The 15,716-nt window shown below is 46.3% G+C and overlaps 1 protein-coding gene across 1 annotated transcript in view; it reads left to right on the forward strand.

Annotated features, from left to right (window-relative positions):
- Nucleotides 1-15,716, forward strand: part of LOC141002329 (cyclic AMP receptor-like protein A) — a 51,781-nt gene that overhangs the window by 11,660 nt on the left and 24,405 nt on the right. The window contains exons 7-10 of the mRNA XM_073473625.1: nucleotides 1,784-1,873; nucleotides 2,334-2,372; nucleotides 7,630-7,708; nucleotides 10,979-11,026. Coding sequence (XP_073329726.1) covers nucleotides 1,784-1,873; nucleotides 2,334-2,372; nucleotides 7,630-7,708; nucleotides 10,979-11,026 — 256 coding nt within the window. The remainder of the gene's footprint in view (nucleotides 1-1,783; nucleotides 1,874-2,333; nucleotides 2,373-7,629; nucleotides 7,709-10,978; nucleotides 11,027-15,716) is intronic.

Below are 15,716 nucleotides of genomic sequence, written 5' to 3' on the forward strand. Positions count from 1 at the left end.
GCACAATTACCCCGAACCCAACCTCCCACCCCCCCACCCTCTCTCTCTCTCTCTCTCTCTCTCTCTCTCTCTCTCTCTCTCTCTCTCTTCTCTCTCTCTCTCTCTCTCTCTCTCTCTCTCTCTCTCTCTCTCCCCCTCACACACACACACACACACCCATGAAGAGTGAAGGCACAGCGTGATGGTTTATAAATGAACAAATCGCCAGAGGAGATGGAGGAACGGAGGCTGGATGATCTAAGAGTGATTGAAGTGGATGCAAGAGAGGATGGGAAGTGTTTGTGTGTGTGTGTGTGTGTGTGTGTGTGTGTGTGTGTGTGTGTGTGTGAGTGCGTGCGTGTGTGTGCGCACGCGTGTGTGTTCGAAGGACGGATTTAGGCGAGCGGCTTGAGACGGTGAGAAATTAGATTGAGCCTCGGGAGAGGTTTCTATACGAGGCGTGTGCGAGTCCGCACGTGTGTGTGGGTGTGTGCGCGTGCAGGTGTGTGAAATGCGGAGCGCAGAGCAGTCCTGCTGTGCCTCATTAAGCCCATGTTGCGCGCAGCTCCGGACCTCGTCATCTCCCTCTCAAAGCGCTGCGAGTGTGTGGGGTTTGTGCTGCAGCGTGTCTGTGTGTGTGTGTGTCTGCTGGTCTGTGAGCTCTCGACATTGATTTCCTGACAAGCCCCCCCCCTGCACCAGTCGTCACGTCGCGGACTGGCAGCACTGATTTCACCATTTGTATCTCTCCTCCCACCACCACCACACAGTCTCTCTCTCTCAGTCTTTCCCTCTCCTGTTCTCTCTTTTGCTCTTTTACTCACTCAGTCGCTCGATCGCGTTCTCTTTTTCAGCGCTTCAACATTTCCGTTTTTTCCCCTTTCTCTGTCGTTTTCTCTTTCCCTCACATTGCGTTTGATCTAAACACTCTCTCTCTGGATCTATACATTTCCTATATTTCTTTCCCACCCACTATTCTGTTCTATTTAAACCACCAGCCATCTCTCTTTCTCCACCACCTCCCACACACTCGCACACTGCTGTCCATCAGAGGGGAACAGATAGGGGGGGAGTGTGCCCCGGTGAAATAAGACAACGTGTGTATGTGTGTGTTTGGATGTGGGTGTGTGTGGTGCACAACCCGAGAGGGATTGAGTGTGTGTCAGGCGTGTCGCCACCGCTCGATTGACCGCACTCTGAACAAGTCAGGGCAGGACTTCCACTCAATTGACCAGGCGATGCTGTACGCTCTATAAAGTATCGACGCCCACACCGATGCCCAGGACAGTGGAGCACACACCTCGTCCGTCTGATACACTCACCCATACACACACATTTGAACTTCTTAGAAAACTGTTACTGATCCTATCATTTTTCAGTGATAGCCAGTATAAGCTTCTCCAGGTTTCTTAGCCTTTTTTCTTAAAAAAAAAGGCTATTTGTGCAATGAAGTTAAAAAACATATTTTCGCACATAGTCTAGTCAGCTTTGTCCTCAGATTTTGTAGTCACTGACACCCGCCGAGTGAGAATCTGCATCCTGTTTGTGGTTTCGATGCAGACATCTCCTCTGCAAAGCATCTTTTCCACAACAGCCAGGGTAATTATGGTTTATATTACCATGAGTAATTGGCAGTGTGGCTGTATAGGCATTTGTCTGCACCTGAAAAATGACCCTGATGTGAGTGCCAACAAAGGGATGAACTGAAGAAGAAAATAATTGATTTAGCTATAGGGTTTATTTCTCAGGGCAAAGCTCCCTGGTCCTGGTGCACATAATGAAATAAATGTCTGCCTTTTATCAGGATGTACCATCTGATGGCGTGGGGGGTGCCTCTGGTCATGGCCTCCTTGCCGCTGCTGAAGGGCTACTATGGTCCCGCGGGGGGTTGGTGGTGAGTACAGCCAATGACAGCCTATTTTCTGTAAAATGCCTGTCCTTATGTGGAGGGCCACAGCACTGGCCTTATTCCAGCTCTAGACACGATTTTTCCCTCATAAGATTTTATGTGATCAAAATGTATAATTATCAACACATCTTTGAAAATTAAAACGCCTCTCAGACTCTTCAGTTGCTGTAGCGAAAAGGAAAGGCATTATTTGTTTGGAGGGGAAGTTATAGGGGTGAGGGAGAGGGGAAGAGGCCGAGTGGAGGAGGCGGTGGAATGAGAATTGGGACAGAGCCTTAATCTCCGGGCTCGGCTCTCTCTTTCCACTCTCGGCTTATTAATAGCTACAGCTGCACAGCTCTTCCCCTCCGCAGTCACACAAGTCTCTCTTCCGCTCTCCCTTTCCTTTGTAACCCCCTCATCTCCCTCTCTCTCTCTCTCTCTCTCTCTCTCTCTCTTCCCCCAGCTGGATCACAGACGATCACGTAGCCTGGAGATTTGGGATGTAAGTAGACCCTTTCAGCGCCGGCATCAAAGCTTCCCCCACTTGGGGAGATGGGGCAGAGGAGTGGGGAGGAGGGCTGTCTCAGCAGGGAAATGTGAAGGGTTGCATGTCAGGGGAGCCTGCGGGGTTTTTTCCCTGTTGGTGGAAGGCCAAGACGAGTGTGTGTGTGTGCATGCACACATGGATGTGCCTGTGTCTGCCTCTGCCTTGTCAGATTTAGGGGAGTTGCTACACTGTGTATTTAAGTGTTTAGGACGGCTATGAAGGATTATGCCTGTCGACTGCTTTCTGCAACTGGCCCTAAGTCTGCAAGGGCTCTGCCAATCCCCGACGCAGACGCTCCACCACACACACACACACGCACACGCCCATGCACACAACAACACTCCGCTATGAGCCAAGGTAATCGCGTTGCTGCTCGCAGCATCAGCAGGGAATCAATCTTTCTAAACAAATAAGCATGCACACACACAGACAGACTCTCACAGACAAACACTCGCACACACACACGCAGAACAACACATAGCTATCAGCTGTGCTAAACGAGCCTGTGTCTCTTTTATCAGTGCTCCTCTGCTCCCCGGCTCTGTCTAGTTTTCCATGCTGTCGTGGCCCGGGGGGACGAGCCGCTCAGAGGATCAGGGAATCTTCATTAGGTCTAATTACATCAAACCAGACGAGAGATTAGAGGCCGAGGCAGCACCAGTCATGGAAAGAACACAGGCTCAAACACACGCGCCATGCTGACAGCTTGCTGGGAGAAGGCGCGAGAGAGCAGAGGTTTTGGTTTTAAAGGTGAAAAGTGGAAAAGGTGGGAGGGGAGACATAAGGGGTACAGTTAGAGAGACAGGGAATCACTCAGCGGGAGAAGGAAAGAGGGGCGGCATAGCGGGATGGGAAGAGGAGAGCTAGAGAAATAGATTGCCCTCGTCTCTGCCCACGCCCCGTAGTGTGTCTTCATCAGAGTTCAGCGAAGCGCACAGACAGGACAGAGGAGGCGGGGGAGGCTCGGTGGAGGAGGAAGAGGAGGAGGGTGTGAAAGGGGATGAGAGAGGAAGGAGAATGAAAAGCAGAGGACAGCGTTTTGTGACGGAGGTGCTGAATTTCAGGGGTTGAGTCAGCAATTGGAAGCACTGGAGCTTAGCTGAGTCACCGCTCTTAGAGGTCCCTGTCGGTGTGTATCATGGGCCCCGGTCAGAGATAGCACTGAAAAGCTGAGAAAATGACATCCAAAAATTAAAGCTTATCGTAACTGGGGTACTTTTAGTGGGCGAGAAAGCTGTAGCGATAGTGAAGTAGGTTGATTGGTCAGTCCATCCACCACTTTTGTCCAGATTGAACTATCTCAACATGGATTGACGTTAAGTTTTGTGGACATATTCATTGCTCCCAGAGGTGAATCCTGCTGATTTTGGTGATCCACTGAGTGTTCATCTAGCGCCACCATGAGGTTGACATTTGTGTTTCTTAGTGGCATGTCTTGACAATTAATGGATCAATGTCATGGAATTTATTTTTAAATTTTCACGGCACCCACAGGAGAAATCATAATGTCTTTCAACATTCTAGATTCAGTTTAATCATCTTTACAAAACAAGATTGCATCGCTGAATTATAGTTGTAGTCCCTTAATGCTACTCACAAAAAATAAATAATCATGTCATAAAAACTAGCAAATATTTTCATGGAGAGGATGTGTTTAAGAGTCTCAGCCTGAGTGAAACAAACTTTGTAGTCTGGGGGTACGACAGCAGATAATTCTGTATCACTTGTCAGATGGCAGTAGGTCCCTCAAATTCCGAATCTCAATGACTCGCTATTCAGCTGACTTTTTTTTTTTTTTAGGTTTTTAAGGTTTTCATTTATTCAGTATAATATCTCAGTATCTACAAGATGGTCTGGCACAAATTCATGGTTCCAAGAAGATGTATCTTAGAAATGTAACTCTTGTGTTTTTGTTTTTGTTTTTTTTTAACAATCTTTTTGGGGAATTTAATGACTTTACTAGGTAGTTAAAAGTAGAGACATCAACAAATGTCATCCCATGACACTTTCCAAATTGAGCAGGTCTAGACCATACTCCTTGATTAAAAAACTGCCTTTTAACAGGCAGAAACCTCTGGGCAGAACTGGAACCGGAGATGCAGAAAGGTCCCCAGTCAGATTCAAACAGGGGACGTTTTGGTTTCTGGTTCGCACCTTACCGCCTTAGGTCACTAGCATTTGCATATGTTAGCAGGCTAATAAACTACTAAGATGATAAACATTTCAGTCATTATGCCTGCTCACCATCATTATGGTAACATTTTGATCATGTTGATGTTAGCGTTTAGCTCAAAAGCACAGCCTCTTGTGTCTTCTTTCCTTTTAACTTTTACATTAGTGCTTGAAGTGAGACACAGCGTACACACTGGCTCCTCCTTGTCTTTGTGTCTCCTTCTCTTTTTGTCTGTCTGGTCTTTCCATCCCTCTCTAAGTGGTTGAACAGGTAGATCATGATCCTTCACAGAGCAGCAGCATTTTGTTGGTCAAAGTTGATGGCTGCGTTAGTTGAGCACTAACCAGCACAGGCGAGTCCCTGCTCCCTACCGTACTCTCATCTCCTACCTGGCACTTCAATTAAGGCTCCTTTCATCTGAGCCTCATCCTTCACTTCAGAGCAGCACTGGAGGGAAGGCCAGGCTAAGGCCGAGAGATTGAATCTCTGTGCGTCTGTGATGATCTTTCTTTCTGCCAGTTTAAGGCTTCTACTGTGCTCACTGTTGTCCTCTCAAACCCCTTCTTTGGATATCCGTCTTTCTATCCATCCCTCCCTAGTCGGTCTTTTTGCTGCAGCCTTTTTCTGCTTTTCCTTTCATTCCCAGTATGACCTTATCCCTCTTCCTGTATTTTAATCACCCGATGCTTCTTTCTTATTCCTTCCCCTTTCTGGTCCTGACCCGCAATCTGCTGTCATCCATCCACCTTTCCATCCTCACCTCTATTCTCTTCGTCACTTTTATCTTCCCCTGCCCACTCCGGATCTTCTCTTTTTCTGCCTCCATTTCATTCTCTCTCTCATTCTTTCCCTCCCGTCTCCCTCTTGCTCTCCGCTCTCTCCGGGTAGTGCTCAGCTGTAGAGCACAGCGGACTCTAATGGCAGATCATTATCATGCTAATTAGAGCACTTTGTAGCTGCCGCCCGTCATTCTCTCCTCCTCGCAGCCCCCCCACGCTATCGTTAAAAAGGCCACCCCCTCCTTTCCCCTCTCCACCAACTCGCCCACCTCCCCCCACCTCGTCTCTCCATCATTAACGGGACGTGCGCTGGTGTAATTGGACGCTGTTTATTCCGGAGAGCAGGTTATTAAATCACACCGAGGTGACGCTCGCTCAGGTCTCCCCTGAAACACTTTCATCATTGTCCCATGCCATTATTGAACCTGCGTGGATGTGCACATACACATGCACTCACACACATGTTCAGCGATGGTGTTCTTTGTATATCATATGAGATGTGAAGTAACATGACGTGTAAAGTTTCTTGCTGTGACACAAACGCCTACCGTCTCGGATTCCCCTGCCAATAAAAAGTTTAATTTGATAATGATCAGTGAGATTTTTTTCCACCCGCAGGCTTGGAAGACAAGTGTGGACAAAGTTAAATTAGGCCAAGGACCTAATATTCGCAGTTTTAGATGCTGCTAAAGTTGCAGTTTATAGCACACACCAAGGACTTTTCAGGCAAAGTGCTGGACATTTATTCCCAATACATTTTCCTTTGAAACCATGTGTCCCTTTTATTTATGGGTCACAGTCAGATTCAGTCTCTCTCTCTCTGAATGTCAATTGAACTTTTTTTTTCTTATCTGGATCATGATTAGGCCTATAATTACTCTTGATGTTCTTCCTTTGCACAATCCAATATGTTTATCACATAGGTGCATTTGGCCAATTCTTCCCCGGCTTGTGCCAGGTGCTCTGGAAGACTTGGCTCATCACGTCTGCTCGGAGTTACTGATGCTGAACAGAGACGTGGTGGCCAGGAACCTGTCTATCAAAGCGAGACAAAGACCCGTTTCATGATTAGAGGGAGAGGTTGAAACTCGTTGGAGCTTACATCACCTCCCAAGAGGTTATGCAACACGAGGCTGCCATTCCAACAAAGCCATCACCCCCGTTTCTCTCGCTCGTCTCGCTCCCTTTACTCCACTCAGAAATACCTGACATGTTATTTTTCTCCCATGCGCCTCCATTGATTGTCAACCCTTCATCCCAGGGGAATGCCATGCATTTCTGGTGTTGTGACTTTGGTGGCATTTTGCTCTTTGTCACCCTCTCTCTTTGCTCACTGAAACTATGTGCGGTAAGGTCCAGAGGTGCTGACTCAGGCCGATTCCACTCTGTGCTGTTTATGTGCACACTGGGTGTCCTTTGTATATCAGCTCCTTTTATCATGAACTCTGCGAGGTGTCAGAAATGTTGCTGTTTCGTCTGTTTGCAGACGATACAAAACTGTTTTTTTCTCGGTGTGACTTAAAGACAATCACGGGGAGTGTAGTATGCAAAATGTTTAAACGTAGGAAATGGTCACGTTGTTAAAGTAGGTCAGTTGGTAGAGCATGCGCCTAAGTGCAGAGGCTGTAGCCTCATCGCAGTGGCCCAGGGTGCGAATTCAACCTGTGGCCTTGTGCTGCATGTCATCCAGTGTCCTGTCACTCTTCAGCTGTACTATCCAGTTGAGTCATGAAAAATAGTAAAAATAATAATGATGATGATATCATTAACAACTTAGGAAATGGTTTGATGAGAATAAATTATTAAATTATTATTTTGGATTAGAATAAAACTAAATGTTGTTTTTTTTTGGTAATAGATAAAGGGTTGATCAAATCAAAATGGTAATACACAGAGTTTATACTGAAAGAGTATTTAAAGCAGGGGTCATAATGGTCCACGGACTAATTTGGCAACCTCATATATAATATATAAAGAGAGAGGTGTGTGAATGTATTGCTGTTTTTAACAAAGCAAAAGAGGTTTTAGATTTTGCTTCACTTCACATATTCTATAGTATCCACTCATTCTTCTCGATCACAGTATAAATTGTATTAGGATATATGACAGTGTCCTCCAAACCTCCTGCCCCTCCTCCTGAAACAGCACTTAAAGGAGTCCAAAAAAAACACCCATCACAGACAAAACCACAGGAATGATCTTTTAATATCATTGTTCATTTGGAGTGTTCTTACTACGTGCTCGTGTTTATGATTTGCAGATGGTACGTGCCTCTGTTCAGCCTCATCTTCCTGATGATCTGCTGCTACGCCCGGATCATCTGTGTGGCCAATGAGAGGGTGAGTGCTCAACATGCGTCCAGTCAGCAGCAGCAGCAACAGCAGCGAGACACAGGCAATTTAGCTGAATCCAAATGCATTGTGACCTTTTAGAAAAGTGACATTAGTGGAACTGACATCTCTGAGAAGTCAGGCGGGACTGCTGTCTGTGTGTCCTCATATTTCTGTACTTAGGAGGAATACTGTAAAAATAGAGAGTTGAGAAAAAGTCCCTAATATAATTTTATGTATGTGATGTATTATTTAAGGGTTAGGAGGTAAAATAAAACCAGAATTTATGTTTTCAATATGTTATAGAATGAAATAACAGTAATCAGTGTAGGTCCTCACAAATCCCTCAATACAGATGCATTAATGCAGAAACAGTGCTGCTTCATCATTCAACTGATTTATTACAACTTTGGTCTTATTTTTGTAGTTTTCTCCATCATTTTTATCAATCATAATAACACTGTAGTTAACCATAGTGCCCTTGCTGAAATGTGGGAACATAATGACATCTCTCCAGCAGCGCCTGTTCGGTCAAAAATCCCAATAGTTCAGACAGTCACACAGGTTGTAAACAAGCCAACTGTTCAGATTCGGAGATAAAACCGAAAGGAGGTTGAAGTTAAACCAGGAAGTCTGTTTGTAAACTGTGATACATGTTACACAGCACGTAGTTTGGGTGATAATTTTACATTCTGCCTCTTTACATACATTCCGTTAACCTGGGATTTTGTTTGGTGATGGTCTGACTACCTAAACTCAGCATTAACAGATGTCAGCAATTAACTTAGTGAAGCCTGCAGAAGACTCTCATACAGGGGACAAAATTTGCACCAGACACCTGCTAAATGCTGATTAAATATGCAAGTGGCTGGTAAATTTGCTTCATTCAGCAACTAGAACAACTGAGCTATTGAATGACTTGTAAAATTTTAATATTGACTTGAACCCTTCTCTTTTATAGGATTATATGATTATATATTGGGTTTTCTGACCTTTTGGTTGGGCAAACAAGTTGTTTGAAGACATCACTGTTGCTCTTTGTACTCATGTGATGGGCATATTTCTATACTTTTAAACATTTTACGCTCCAAGCAGTTAATTTGTATAGATAATGAGTTGATTAATTTATGTAGCACTTAGTCGATCACCTCTCTGTGTGAGCTCGTAGCTCTCTGTGCTTTTCCACTGTAAGAGTGCAGTAGGAGCCCAGAGGCAGCATTCCGCAAAGTTCACATAGCTGCCATTCCCCTGATCTGACGACACCACGCAATGTGGCTGTGGTGCCGGCCGATGGGTGCTGGCAGACATGTGTTACAGCAATATGTGCGTGGGCTCCTGATGTGGCTTTAGCCTGATTCTCCCTCACGCTCTCTTTTTGCATTTTGATAAATCACATCAGACTCGCGATGAATAGTCGTCGTGAATGTTGGCTTTCTTTGTCTGGGTGGAGGAGTGAACAATGGTACAGTGAGACAGATTCACAGATAGTCGGGCTGCAGACAGACGACATCGGAGACAGACAGCAGGTAGCTGAAGGGAAAGGGAAAGGAAAAGAGACTACACAGCTCTTTATCATGAACGTGATAAAGAGAATGAATGAATGTCGCTGGTTTGCAATCTGCATCTCATAAGTCATTCAGCTCACAGTATTCAGCTGTCTCTCCCTCAGCCTCCTGTCTCTCTCTCTCTATCTCTGCTCTCCACCTTTCTCGTTCTCCCTCTCTTTTCTTCTCCACCTCCGCCCGTCTCTCTCTCTGCCTCTCTCTCTCTCCTCCCCCCTCTTTTCCTCTCTGCCTCTACGTCTGTCTCCCCCTTCTCTCTGCCGTTTTGCTTTCTCTATCATATTTATGAAGAGCTCAAGCCTTATCTCTTTTCAGCTGCAGGCTGTCTCACTTGAAAGAATTTCAAAAGCTTTGAAAGCAGGGTAGGTGGTGGCGACGCAACGGGGAAAAGGGATAAAGATGAGCAGGCTGAGTGAAGAGAGGTGGGATGTTGGCTGGACGGAGAAGTTTCTCCGCTTTCTAGACTCCAGACCTGGAAGAGAGGGGGAGGATCGTGGGAGAAAACGACTCTATTTCTCATTAGTTTACCAAGTCCAAGTCATTTACACCGGGGCTGTTTAGAAAAACATGGACTCATTCTGAGGGACTGTGTAACTAGAGGGCTTTGAAAGCTAATGAGTCATTATGAGGCCAGACATGGAGGTCTGGGAGTGTGCTGGTGTGTTTGTTTATGTGATCTGTACATGCCCGCTTCTTCCCTCCCAAGCCTCATGCCTCAACACTTAACAGGCTAAATTGCTCGACTTTCTGTGGCGCAGCTTAATAGAGATGGCAACAGAATGTGGGTACATGCACTGGAGACCCTGGCTGAAGGCTAATGGTATTGCCACTTATTATCAGCGTTGGTTGATTTTGATGGATAGTGGTGCTCAGCTGGACAACAAAGCGCTGCTCTGGAGGAAGTTCAGCCTAACCAGATCTTTTTTTTTTTGTGTGTGTTGCGCTGCAAAAACACTGTGGTCACCAGTAGATTTACCATGACAATCACGTCAGCACAGAGAAACCATGGCAACATTGAGTTGATAAATAGCAGAACAGAAGAGCAGTTAGCGTGCATCGTTCATGCTGCCTCTTTGTGTGTGTGTGTGTGTGTGTGTGTGAAGCTCACACCGGCCTCCAGAGATTTGTCTCTGATGTCTTGAGTTACATAAACCTTCTGGCTTCCTACGGCCCCCCTCGCCCCTCTCCCACCATTGCAAATCCCAGTCTTGTGCATGTGAGAATGTGTGTGTGTGTTCCTGCGCGTGTCTGTTGACATTTTCCCTGCATTCCCTCGAGAGAGGAGACAGAGGAAGAGCGAGAAGTATTCCCACGTTCTCTCTGGAGATCTCAGATCTACCACGTTCGCTCCACTTTTTCCTTTTTCTCTAACACTTCTTCAAGAAAATGTCTTCCCTTTCTCTGCACCCTTCGGCTTTTCTTCTTCTTCTTCCTCGTGTCATATTGTGTGCACTGAGGCTGATCAGTTCCTTCTCTTTGTGAGATGCTGGGAGCTGTTTAAGTGCTCCGCTCTGCCTCTAAGCTCCGCGCTCTGCTGTGAATTAGGCAGTTTTGCAGGGACGGGGGAGAAGGTGGAGGGATTTTGTGTTGGTGTGATAGTCGCTTGTCACTGCAGGCCACTTCTCTCTAGGAATACTAACTGATTTAAATGATCACATCACTCTGTTGTTGTCTGTGCCCTGACCTTTTCTTCCCATTTCGTGTCTTTTCTACACAGATGCAGTCATGGTTGGGAACCTTCAACCCAGAGAGAGAGAGACGAAAGGTAATGGGCCTATCTGACCATCGCATTTCTCAATACTCCAGCACACACTTATACATGCAGACACACAGAAGTTGAAGATTAGAGTGTGTGCAGGATTAACCCTTGTGATCTCGCTGGGTATCTAACAGCGGGGTGTCATTTTACCTCTTGACACCTACTGAAACAGAAAGGGACAGAAAAGGAAAAAGGAAACGCTACCTGTAACAATTGCATATACCTAGAAAAACAGGGCATGAAGAGAAGGGAAATGGAGAAAGAGAACATTGATTTGGGAGAGAGTGCTTCTTTTTGTAAATGTGAGGGCTTCTTCTTAGTGTAAAGGGGCTCCCCGCTGATTTAACACTAGTTTAGATGATGCCCGAACAGAACTAGTTCATAAGACGAGTTGTATGACCACATTCATACTTTTGCACATTAAAAGTGACCAAAGTAGTTATGGAACAATGAGGGGAAAAAAGTGCTTGGGAGAGAAGATTAAAGACTTCTTCCTTACCATCCTCCGCACAGCTGGTCAGTCACAGCATGAAGTTTCATCAGGGTTATGTTGGCATGGACGTAGAGACGACACATTTGTACCAAACAGAAGGCCTGCATTACCAACTCAGGGAGTGGAGTTTGAAATATGTGGGCAGGAAGGGTTTTACAAACAGATTTTATTGGTTGCATCATGGGAAATTTAGGATGCTTGACCCATACTAGAGACAAGTAGAAGTTTGGATATCTTTGCTTCTGCTGCTTTGATTTAAAACATTCTTTTTGAAATGTGCCTTTTGTGAGTCCTATAACTTTATGGAAGTGCGGTACGAAATTACTTGAGCACCCCATTAAATAAATAATACATTTCTTGTAAAATGCTGGTACTGGGAAGTGTTTCCTCTCTCCGACTATTTGAAAGCTTCTTTCTTTCTTGTTTCATGCGACCTGCTGGCCGCGAAAGCTGCATGATTTAAACCTTTCCCTGCCCACTCGTCAGACACAGCTATGGAGACACCAAATCATTAAAATGTAAAGCCTTCAGTTCCACCTAAACCAAAGCATCCTCCGCAAAGGCGGTCAGTGTCACAGTGCTACTCATGAAATGTTAAAAGCAGCAATCCCCAGTCGTCTTGCCTTTAGTTACCTCACCCCTCCTCCCCTCCCCTCCCCTCTGCTGATGCACCTCCTCCTCCCTGCTGGGCTAGGTGTGGAGGGCAGGTTAGGGTTAAGGTTATGTAGATGCTGCCCCTAAGTGGCAGATGTAATTACTGCACACTGAACCGGCATAACCCTCACAAGTGACATGTGTGCATGAGTATGTGGCAGCAACACACACACACTGTTCATGTGGGCTAATTGCTATGTGTAGCACACAGTGTAAATAAGTCAACAGTGGTTTTTATCACACTCTCCGTTTCCTCATATTTCTCTCTCCCGGTCGCTTTCCTCGTTTCCATCTGATTTTCTCTTCCCCGTTCACTTTGCGCTCCCTCTCTTTCCCCCCCTCTCTTTTCATTTTCTCTCTCTCCCTCGCTCCGTCTCTCTCACTCTTGTACTCATACCCAGCATGAATAAAGCAACAAGCCAGGTTCATGGACATGAATATTTATGAGAGTTTATGCACGCGCCGCGATGCTTTAAAACAACAACAGCCTTCCCCGTTTGTGCTTGCCAAGCCAGCGAGCTCCGCGTCGTGTGCGTGCGTGCGTGTGTGTGTGTGTGCGTGTAGCAGCAGGTGTAAACTAGAGAAAGCGTTTCCTGCTGGGTGTCTGAAGACCGCTGGCTCTGGTGATTTCCATTCACGTCGGCACATCTCTCTCCCTCCGCGCCTCACATGTTCTCTGTTACTGTGTCACACACACACACGCGCGCTTCTCCTGTTTTGCACTCACACATGTAGTTTCTTGCGTTCCCTATTCCTGATCTTTTTTTTTTCCCTCTCTCTGACTCAGCCTGGCAACATCCCCCTGCCCATCTATCTGTGTGTGTGTGTGTGTGTGTGTGTGTGTGTGTGTGTGTGTGTGTATCTGGCTGGAGTGATGACGTGCATAACTAGTGTTGGCAGTTATCAGGGCTGTCAGTCACATGGTCGTGACGCATCTTTGTGTGTCCCGAGCAATTTGTTTGTAGTCAGGCATGAGTGCACACACACACACACACACACACACACACACACAAGCACAGGTCAGCGAGAGGATATTCGGAAGAAGGACTCAGGCTGCACACACACACACGCAAACACACACACACACCTTTAAACACATTTGCACAACTGCACACACAGCAGCTCGGTCCCGTCGGGTAGCAACAAAGCTGGCTGAGCAAACAGCGAGCTGCTTGTTCGTTATCTTCCCAGGGTGTTTGTTTACTGATCCACACAAGCTTCGCCTTGAGTCACAATGTGAAATGCCTACTTGTGTTGTCGGTATACATGTGCGTGTGCCCGCTTGCGCAGCCGTGCGTCTCGGTGAGCGTTACCTCAGCACGCGTGCATCCTCACCGACGTGCCAAATTTGACTTTTACGCGTAGCCAACATCCCGAAGAACATCCTCACCGCGAATAAGCTGCAAGGACAGCTGCGATTGTCTCTCAAGGGCTCTAGAGGAGGACACATGGCTCTGACAAAACATGCATACCTTCTTTTGTTGGGATCCACTCTCCAGCTGTCAGATAGTGAGTTTGCCTCAGCATTAACTCTGGTTTCTTGACAAAATGCTTTTGGGTGTAACCTGTCCCTGAAAATCTATTGCGGATTTAAGAAAAGCAAATAAAGCAGTCAAAACGAACAACAAATGCCATTTTAAATATAATTGAAATACAGCATTTTAGCTGTCAAAACAACTAGAAATGTAGCATTTTATAACTGTTCTGGAGCTGCTGTGAAATTGATGATGTTCAAATTTTTCTCAGCTTTTCTCGTCCATGTTGGCCTTAAAGTTAAGAGTTGGAAACAATCGTTGTCAAAACCATAATGTGTACAGTATATAACATTATACATGACCAGTAACCTCTGACACATCACATCAGAGAAAAACCCTGTGATGGATTGTGGTGTTAATACTGCAGCAGATGTAGATTGTAGATGACAGTGTCATGACTCATGTAAAAAACATTGTTTTTATGAAACGGTTTAAAAATGTGAAGTTTTAAGTTTCAGTCCGTATATTTCACTCCAAAACAACCTTTTGAAAAGTCCTTGAATCCGATGTTGGAGAGCATATTTTGGAAACTCTGACGCTGGTATTTTTAGAGTAGGTGTTCTCTCTGCGAGCGAGGGTGAGTGCAGTGGGTGGTGAAGGGGCCGGGTCGCTCCTGATAACCGTCTGTAATCTAGCGCGCGTCATTAACGTCGGGACCGCTGCGCCCGCCGCACATAATTACGGTTTCATTCCCCTCTGCTTCCCGTGCAGCGCAGGGGCCTCTGACACGGGAGGGCTGTGATTAAAAACACGAGGCTGTTTAGCCGCGCTCTTCCTCCTCCTCCTCCTCCTCCACTAGTCCACATCCTGTCTCTCGCTCGCTGAAATTCCTCAAATGCCTGACTCTGCACCTCACCTACATTTTTTATCTCAGATCACCGGCTTCATGCATTCTTTTCAAACCAATTTTTGGAACCTCTTTTTCACTGAGGCACGTACAGATCTCCCTGCTCCATGGAGCATCCTTCAGGCTCCTGGCTTGCCCTTTCCCCTTCTGCCAATGAGGCATTCCTCCCATTACACACACACTTACACACACACACACACACACATACTCTCACACACTTGAGACGACAATAGGCAGAGCTTGACATGGCCACTGATGTCAGAGCTTCCCATTAGTACTGTTTGTGTGTGGGTTGTGTATTTACAGCCTGTGATGTGGAACTACGGTGGCAACTTGGCTCTTATATTTAGTACCCCCCTCCCACTAACACACACATACACACACATACGCACGCACACACTCATAAGATAAAATACCACCGGGGGGCTCTCGTGATTTTCATTTGAATTGTTTAAAATGCCTGCGTTAGAGCTTGCACGCCTCGGGGTCTTTCTTGTGAGTAATTAATTTCCAGCATGTGGGGGTAGAGACCAGAGCTCGTGGGCCTGCCCCCTGGCACTGGCTGTGTGTGTGTGTGTGTGTGTGTGTGTGTGTGTGTGAGAGAGAGAGAGATGAAAGAGAGAGAGAGAGAGAGATGGAGGCTTTGCGCTGGCTCGGCTACTGCGTCCCAGCCTGGGGGATGAAGGGGAGGAGGGCAGCACAGCGCAGAAAATCGATCCAGGGGGCCGCGCTGCTCAGCCTCTTCCGGACGCAAGAGTCCTCCTCTCCCGGGAATTAGATAACGGCTTGTAAAAGCTCTCCACCGCCAGGCTCTCCCCCTCCTCGACTTTTTAGCCGCTGCCGCATCTCTCCGTCTTCCCGCCTGATAGAGATATTGAATTCATCCCGTTCACATTACGGCAGAGTATTGGCTTCCAGTTTAATTGGAATCATCCCCGTTTCTTCTCATAACCGTGTGGATATTGCGTATTATCAGCAGGTTAATATTTTATTAGGTTTTAATTGGCCTTTGTTGTTTGCCTCAGTGCACTGATCTTCCAGTTAAAACCCTGTCAGTGCGTGTGTGTGCGTGCGTGCGTGTGTGTGTGTGTTTGAGAGATAGGAAGACAAGAGTGTTAATGCGAGCGCTCAGTTTCTCGACGTGGGTCATTAGTCAGTTTTCTCTCC

This window comes from Pagrus major, chromosome 9 (assembly GCF_040436345.1).
Source record: "Pagrus major chromosome 9, Pma_NU_1.0".
NCBI lineage: Eukaryota > Metazoa > Chordata > Actinopteri > Spariformes > Sparidae > Pagrus > Pagrus major.